Here is a 9,555-nt window from a genome sequence, read left to right as displayed (position 1 = left end):
CGGCCGTCCAGTGGTTCCAGGTTTTCCCTGGTGGTTTAGCTTCAATTGACTCACGCTTCCAACTATATAAATATTATTCATTTAAAGTACAGAATCATGATGAAATTTACTCATAGTTAAATATTAAAAGGTTACAAATTATCGATTGATTTTAAAAAATTTTCATTTTTCTAATTTTTTTTCTGATGAATTCAAAATGAGACGTTACCAAGTAGACAAGAGTAAATAAGGAGTAAGTGTCTAGGTAAGTTGAAGTTATATTAAAAGGGTAGTGATTTTGATTAAATATCAGTTAACGAAAAATAATAATAATAAAGGGAATATTAGAATAAAAAAAGACAGACAAACACAAACAATAATAAGCATGACGCTACAGTAAACAGTACCATCCAGGTCAAGATATAAAGCAATGCAACAATAAACGACGAAAAGAAGATTGACAATTAAAATAAACAATATGCGTGCGAACAAGTAACAGTTATGTGTAGAAACTTGTTAGACAGAAAAAATCTAGAATTACACAATACGGGTTTCATTGACATTACGATCCGGCCGAAGTTAGACCACCACTGAGAATTAATAAACACTGGAGAGCTACTTCATCCTAGTATAAGACACCTTAAGAGTACGCCACCATGGTCTCACCAGTGATCGAACCCAAGATCTTTGGTCTCGTGTGCGAACACTGAACTTCAAGATCACCAAACCGGAATCCGATGGTGTAAATATATAAATATGACCAATTCACAATATTGCTGTAATAACTTATAAGTAATTCTGAGATTTTAGTGAGAAACCTTGACCAGAGGAGTTAGATCGTATCGGGCGAAGCAGTTACCCACTTAGAGTAATACACGGTCGCGAACTGATTGAATTTAGACATATGTGTCATTAGATTCCGGCCAGTCATCTGGAGGTTAAGCATTGCCACGCAATACCAAAGGTCTTGGGCTCGATCCCCGGCGAGGTTGTAGTTGAAGACTGCCGAAGAGTCTCATACCACAACGAAACAGTTGTCCAGTGTTATCTTGTTTACACTGGTGGTTTAGCTTAGGTCGATTTGAAATGTCAATAAGAATCAATAATCACCGCAAACTTCTATGTTGACATTGGTACTTTCAACCGTTGATAGCTGATACCATAAGTTACTGTTACTAAACCTCTACTTAAACAAATGACTGACAGTAACAGTTAAGAACTTTATTTATTGATGTCAAAACTTCTTCTTCTTGGTCACAGACTATTGTTATCTAACTGTGACATTAGTAAGTACTGCATGTTTTTAGTTGTCTAAAATACGGTATGCGGAAAATATGTTTCAGCATTATCAAATCTTGACGGTTAATGACCTTACTGTCTGAAGATACTAGGTGAAATGGTCCGGAATCAGTAATAGTCACATATATGCTCTACTTCCTCATAAATGTTGATTTCAGTGTTAGCCTACACTATTTGCTCTTCAAACTCATTTGACGTTTCTTATTATTGACTCAAATAGCCTTGATTGGTCTAACATTTTCATATAAATATTCATGTATATTAGAGTAAAGCCTGATGACGATCTAATTGAAAACAATTGTTCGCTTACATATGTTGTTCTAAGTTTCTCATTCTGTGTTTTTAATATTTAGCTTTTCACTGCTTTCGTTTTTTTTATGTCCCCTATTACTCTGCTAATATGAAGTGTGTACCTATAAAAATTCTACGTTGTTGATGATTAAACCAACGTTAGACACTGCCTAAAGTTCCAAACTTATGGCTAAGATAACTCATTTCATGATATTGTCACATAAGAATTATGCTCTGTTACGACTTATAATTCAGATACATGTAGCTAGGAAAGATTGTGGTTTTAATAACGTAAATTAGTAAAGATTCAACTATTGGGTCTTTGAAGAACTGGGTATTCGGCAGAATACATCCTACAATTATTGATAGCAAAAATTCGGAAAAAGCTTTAACAATCATTTATGGGCGGAAACACACTAGTTAACATTTCAAAAAAATTTTATCAACAAATCCTTCAAAATAATTATAATAACAATCTATGAAGGTATGATCATGAAAAGTTTAACCACAAACCTTCCAGCACCGAAGGTGAAAACGCCACCATCTCGGGTAAGTGCAACTGTATGCGTTTCACCACAAGCCAAATAAACAACTTCACAACCCCGTAAGGTTTTCACAAAAGTTGGAATAGATACATTACTTAGACTTGTATCAAGTGGTGAAAATGGACGATTTTTCGATTGTTCATCATCAACACTGGTACTACCGACGGAACCACACTTTAATGTCAATTCATTTTGATGATCATTAGGTGAAGAGCCAAAATATGATAAGCCAAGTTGACCATAATTGTTAGATCCCCAAGCATAAAGTGAACCACTGACAGTTAGAACAAAACTATGCCAACCACCTGCAACTATACGTCGGACAGGTAAACCGGAAAGACACAGAATTTGTTGAGGTATTGATACAGATTGTTCTGAACTATAACCTAAACCTAATTGGCCTTTAAGATTGGAACCGAATGCGAATACACGAGCAGTATCTGTTAAGACAAGTGTGTGTTCTACACCTAAGCTAACCTACAAAAAAATTAAAAAAAATATGTGTTTACATTTTCTGAAATATTATAAAATAGTGTGATTGATAACAGACAATGGCAAAATTACGAAGAGATTGACTACAAAGAAACATTGAAATATTGATTTTATGTAGAGACGACCGGTAGTTATTAGCAACGAAAGTGGAGGGTTTAAAAATAGAATAAAAGGAAGATGGAGAAAATAAGAATAAAACATTTATCGTTGCCTAGTGCATACCATTAACCAAGTATAGGTCTATGTACTCACTAGTCCTGACACATAAAGAGTGGCTAAAAGCTGAGTACATTAATATGCGCCAGATAATATGTTTTCAAACACGATTTGTGAAGTTTAATAGAAATACCCAGCTGCTTAAATCAAATAAAGATGAGAAGATTCGACCTCACATCTGGTGATTATAAAGTATCATTATTTGACATGAAAGAGCAATAGGAAATATCATCTATTGAACTTCTGTAAACTAACTATATAACCACAGATTGTGAAAAGAACCTTATTGAAAACAGATATTCCTTGTTTTTGAATACTTATCGAGGATGATTTAATGTTAGCAGTGTGTTCTCCAAGCCAGATGATTTAACTTTGAAGTCTTTATTGTCGTTCTGGATAACATCTTTAGAACTTACCTCATGAAGAAGTGAGCTTCAGTTATTCCACAAGAGTAACATAAGCTTGTCCCGATGAATGTTTTTTTGTAATTGGATGTCTTAACTTGTCTTTGTATCCATATTGACCGTCTTAGTCGGTTGACTTCTGACGTTGTGAATGATTAAACTTATCTATATGAATTTATAAATTGCCTCTACATCAAAGTACGAGCTGATTATTAAATGATCTGAATCCCGTGCCTTTAGAAATTAGCTAGAATTCATGGAGCATACCCCAGTTTAAAGATTCAACATTTCTTCAATCGAATTTATATCCATAGTGTAGTTATTTAGTTAGCAAATCTGAGTTATGGTCAGCATGATGAACAAATTTATAGGTGATCAGGATCACAAATCGGTGCACAAACATCATAATATGCACAGACCCAAACATCTTAAGTTACGATCAAACGAAGTTTAAAGTGAAGACTATAAGTACTGTGAATTGCTAATGTCTATTCAATAGTGAAAGGCATTATGGTTTAAACTCTTATTTATTTACATTTTTCTTAATCCGCTTACAATGGTGATAAGTCCCGAAATGCCATGGTACGGTCGAGGGTGAGGAAAGTCCACTCTTTCAAAATACTCGCAAATGGCTCCACGTATACAGCTACTGACTTACGGCTTTCTCAGGGTGAGGGTGTTGTTTACGAAACTGAGTGGACAAAAATTGAATGTTCAGTGCCTTAACTGGGTTGGTGGATACAGAGGATACAGCTAATGGAGTTGGAAAACCCTGATTCCAAACTTATGGCGTACATGGGCTCCACAATCCTGAGGGAACAAATAGTGTATGAACCTATTGTTGGTCATCGGTTACCATTGGACTGCATCTCCTAACATTGCTCCAATGCCTATAGACCTATAGATAAAAGGCTCGAGGTGTGGCACTCAGATGGTATTCCAATTATGTAACTAAAATGAACAAATTTGATAATACTTTTGGACAAGAGAACAAGTGAATTACATTTTCATTAACTCACATTAACTTACTTATAATCATAATAAGAACAACAACAACAACAACAACAACAACAACAAAGCAACCATGCGAATATAGAACTAGTTAGTGTATTTGAATGTAAATCTCATGACAAAAATATAATGATACCAAATTATATTTAGTAAAGAAAAATTTCTTTAATAATAAAACTTAATTAAAATTATTCACTTAACAACTAAATATTCATACTTATTGACTCAATAAACTAAAAGAGTAAATCATTTAAATGCTACTAGTTTGTTTGATTGTTTTTGAAATTGTATACAACTTCCAATCGATTTATATTTATAGAGAAGTGTAGATTACAAATACTTGTACTACATAAGAAACATCAGGAAAATTAGTTTATGTGTTTACTTAATTTTTTTTGTGTGTGGAGTAATTCATCCCTACTACTACTTCAGTTAAAAGACGAGTATAGTGCGCAGTACTTCGTTCTGTTCTACTTTACGGCTGCGAAAGGTGACCATGAAGAGTAGAAGATACTTGTAAGTTACTAGAATACGACCATGGATGTCGTAGAAATATTTCTCGCATCTGCTGTATTTTTTTATTTGAACACATAGATATTGGTAAAAAGAGGCACCAGATACATATGCGCCACACAAATCCTATTTGATTTATGTGAGGGCTATGATACTGCCCGGGTCCCCAAACCTAAGCAAGTGGTTTTATTAGGGGGCCACATCCGGAGCCTTTGACCTGAAAGCCTAACGCCCAAGGCAGTGGAGCATCGTGGGGAGATGCAGTCCCATGGTAGCCGCTGACCGACGATTGATTCATACGCCATTTGTTCCCTCAGGATACTGGAGCCCATGTGCACCAATGGTTTGGAATCAGGGTTTTCCAACTCCCCTAGGTGAACTTTCCATGTCAACCAACCCTGTTAAAGTGCCGGACATTAGCTTTTCGTCCTCTCAATTTCGTAAACAACACCCCCGCCACGAGAAGGCAGTGAGTAGGACTTCCCTGGCAGAGACTATTTACGCGTGGCCATATGAGAGCATTTCGAGAGGGAGAGCGGACTCTCCCCGCTCCCAGCCGTACCAGGGCATTTGGGGGCACGCATCTGCTGGGTAAGTAATAGTGAGGTTAGACATAGGGTATTATATATATATATCTTTTCATTTCATCTTTCTATCTTGTGCTAATGAAGTATGGCAAATGTAATCGATACATATATGTGCCTGGTCCCACGTTGTAGCTGACTGACTTCATCCTTCCGAACCTTATTCTCAGTATTCAGTCTTTCTTATTATCATAGTTGCTACATTATTTCTATTCTTTTGCTATTCATCTTATCATGTTGAAGTGGTATACTTAATATACACTTGTGCCAGCTTGTACATTATTGAGCTATTAACTAAATATATTTTCTAAGAATCTATAAAGTTCGATTAACGGGAAAGCTTCTCTGCCATTACAGATTTATTTTTCAGTTATAAACCTTTTGATTAGGATGTACAGTTGTCATTGATATGGTTTATTGGAGAATAATTAATTTGAATATATACCCCAAGAAGAATGTCACCATACAGCTCAGGACTCTTATTTCACATTGCAGTTTAAGCTGGACTAAACCTAGTTTACAGTGGAATATCCTATTATACAAAATGTTACTGTTTACAAATTTGTCGATACTCATGTCTTCTCTTTCAAGCTTATTCATTATCCATGTACAATATATGATTGAGAAGGTCGAGTGACATGATCCTAAATCGTTTAAAAAAAGGTGTAGATCTACTTTCCAATAAATCCTAAGTTTGATGTCATTCCAAAATGTTTATTTTTCCATCTCATCGACTTTCTTCTAAAATAGATTTTTTATAGACAGTTTTCTCTTGCAGCTCGACATTTGGTTAATTTGATCACTCGTTGTGCTAATGTTAGGTTTCACATTTAGAACCTATATATTTGTGCATGATTCTAAGCTGAGTGTAGTCAATGATCAAAAATAACAAGTTATTTAAGTAAAAACCAACCTGAACAACTTTATGATCCGATAGTGCTCGAACTAGCTTAACTCCTGTGTCATCTCCTTCACGACCAAGTTGTCCATTGGAGTTGCAGCCCCAAGTAAATAAAAGTCCATTATAGGTAATGGCAGCATTATGGTATGCTCCACAAGCTACACTTATTATTCTGTAGTGTTCTAATGCAACTACCTGAATACGGAGGAAAAAAACGAAATACAACATAAGGAGAATGATCACTTAGTTTTGATATGTAAGAATAACCGATTTTAAGCAAGATAGACTAATCCACCTCCATAACAGATAAGTGGTTTTTACGTTACGTTAACCAGGTTGAAAAATGTTAATTATTGACATATATGGGATCAACGTTTACACTGCCTCATGGAATATATCTTTCAGGACTAAACAGATATTTTTCCCCACTATTAACATTAAAGCAATATGTGATTTACGCTAAGTAAATTGCTCTGATTTTACAGACCTGGGTCAAGCTTATAAATGATAATTAAAAGTAAAACGTCATTAACAAAACTTTTGTGGAGAAAACTAGTAAATGAAGATTGGATTGCTTATCGTACATTTTCATGGATATAATTTTAAACCAGTAAAAAAAGCGGTTTTTCAACCATATTCACCTAAAGCTAAGTAGTCTATGCACAATCTATAAAGCATTTTAATTTACTCATCAATGTCAAATAGATTAAAGAATAATAAAAATACCAAAAAACGCACATGAACATACTTTTGCTAACTGACCACCAGATTGTCCGTGACCTAACTGCTGAAACTCATTGCACCCACAGCTGTATACTTCCCCGTCAATAGTTAGAAAGACTGTATGTGTGTATCCACAAGTGATTTGTATCAATGTTGGTAGATTCCGGACATCTAATGCTTTTGGGATAAGAATCTGGTAAGCATCATTTTTATCTAAAGTTAGTTGTCCTTCTTCGCACGAACCCCACGCAAACAATTCTTCTGTAGCTGAAGAAACCATCAACGTGTCTTTACTCTGAAATTGAATTTTTTTATCAGTAGTGGATAAAACAGAAGGATCGAATAAAACTTCTTAATACAAGTCTATTTTTAGGCGGCAGCGAGAGTGTGAAAATAAGTTCAGCACAGAGGCAGAGGAATGAAGGGTATAAAGTAGGTTTGGGAAGACCCTATCTTTCATGACTTTTTATGAAGGTATCTATGGGGACAATAATAACGTTTACACGAACGCACCTATAGAGTGGAAAAGTAATACGACTGCTTTATGTTGTGAAACACAATCTCGGTCATTTAATGGATGTAATAGAAAAAGAATACACGGTTTTAAAGTTTATGCCCCCAAATGCCCTGGTACGGCCAAGAGTGGGGAGAGTCCGCTCTTCCTTTTGAAATCCTTTCGCATGGCCACGCGTATACAGCATCTGTCAAGGAAGTCCTACTTATTGCCTTATCGTGGCATTACTGTTGTTTACGAAATTGAGAGGACGAAAAGCGAATGTCCGGCGCTTTAACCGGATTGGTGGACACGGAAAGTTCATCTAGGGGAGCTGGGAAACCCTGATTTCAAACCAATGGTGAACATGGGCTCCAGTATCCTGAGGTAACAAATGACGTATGAACTAATCGTCAGTCACCGGCTACCATGGGACTGCATCTCCTGACGTTGCTCCACTGCCTTGTGGATTAGGCCTTTAGATCGAAGGCTCCGGGTGTGGCCCCTCTCAAAATGCTCTCACATGGCTTCACGCATACATCTACTGCATAGGGTGTCCTAATCATTGCTTACTCGTGGTGATGGTATTATTTGTAACCGAGAAGAAGAAAAGTGAGTCTTCAGTGCCTTAGCTAGGGTGGCGGGTACGGGGGATACATCTAATGGAGTTGGGAAACCATGATCACAAGCTATTGGTCACATGGGCTCTAGGATCCTGAGGGAACAAATGGCGTATGAACCTACTGTTGCTCACCGGCTACCGTGGGACCGCATCTCCTGACTTTGCTCCACTACCTTTAGACCTATATACCAAAAGCTCAGGGTATGGTCCCCTAAAAAAATCACCTGCTTCGACTCGAACACCCAGACATTATCTCAGCCCTAAGTCGTGAGAACGAGACATTACTCCGAAGCAAAAACATCAAGGTACTGGAATTTTAGGAAGGTTCCACCATTGACTAACACGGCGTTTTATAACTTATTCCTATATGTTTAGTCTTCTTATCACCATAAACACCCCCCTATTTCCTTAACTTCTCTATTATGCAGTACCTTATTCATGACTACTAGTGAAGTATGGCAACGTGTATCAATATATTTTAGTCAATTTCTACGTTATTTTGTTTGACCGACAGACAAAGGATATGCAAGTCTGAATGATGTGAAGACTTTATGGTTCTTGATCCCAAAAAGGCTAAAAAATAAACACTTTTTAAAGTTTCGTTCTTAAAGATAACCCAATATTAACGATCCGTAGATAAAATATCACTTATAATGCGTCTTTACTTCCTTCATTTATAGAGAACATGAGCACTTACGACTATATGACTTGCACTTGAGAGTTTAGTTTTTGCAACAGGTCCTAAAACATCAGAACTATTCAGTGAAGCACAGCATATCCACATCTTCGATTGATATTTCTGAGGTGTGGTAGGACTTTTATAGCATTGCAAATCCTCATAACTGACATATACCACCCAACCCCTTTTATTTTTTACTGGATTAACATACGTTAGAGCAGTCAGGTTTAACCGTGAGGAGGGATCAACCACAACAGCCGAAATCTCAATATCAAGGCGCATATATAGAAAGAGGACTATGACCAGTATCATAACCAATTTCAGAGAAATCTAGTTGCTAGCAAACCAATAATACATTTGTTATAAAAGTGAAATTTAAAGAAATCCGCTCATCTGCACTTGTGAACGTGAGATCCAAATAAGCACTAGATAAAGTGAAATTTCGTCGAAATATACGATACACAACAGAATTGATCAAAAATGATCTCATGTCGCGTAAATCAAGTTGAAACTCAAATAAAGGATGTTATTGTAATGTTCCTCAATAATCCACTTCATTTCGATGGTGCAATAAAAAAGACAGTTGATCTGAAAACTGATATGAGGTAATATATTTAGATAATCCTGATCACATATATTCATTCACTTAAACAAAAGGTTTAATAAACACGAAGTGGAAATTGAAAATAAAGGAAGGGAAATTTGATATGTGAAAGGAAAGAGAAGTTGCCATACCACTCTACGCACAGTAAATATTGTTTAAATGGGAAGAAGATCCAGTTTTCTTTAACTTTTCTCAAAGC

At 36.1% G+C, this 9,555-nt stretch overlaps 1 protein-coding gene across 1 annotated transcript in view; it reads right to left on the bottom strand.

The window, feature by feature from the left end:
• Window positions 1-9,555, bottom strand: part of Smp_142890 (putative hect E3 ubiquitin ligase) — a 39,380-nt gene that overhangs the window by 29,401 nt on the left and 424 nt on the right. Inside the window, exons 2-4 of the mRNA XM_018799896.1 lie at window positions 6,984-7,253; window positions 6,248-6,430; window positions 2,083-2,591 (exon numbers count right to left, since the gene is read on the bottom strand). Coding sequence (XP_018653764.1) covers window positions 2,083-2,591; window positions 6,248-6,430; window positions 6,984-7,238 — 947 coding nt within the window. The 5' untranslated portion in view covers window positions 7,239-7,253. The remainder of the gene's footprint in view (window positions 1-2,082; window positions 2,592-6,247; window positions 6,431-6,983; window positions 7,254-9,555) is intronic.

The sequence above is a fragment of the Schistosoma mansoni genome, chromosome W, assembly GCF_000237925.1.
Source record: "Schistosoma mansoni strain Puerto Rico chromosome W, complete genome".
Lineage (NCBI taxonomy): Eukaryota > Metazoa > Platyhelminthes > Trematoda > Strigeidida > Schistosomatidae > Schistosoma > Schistosoma mansoni.
This window is presented reverse-complemented; position numbering and strand designations above follow the sequence as displayed.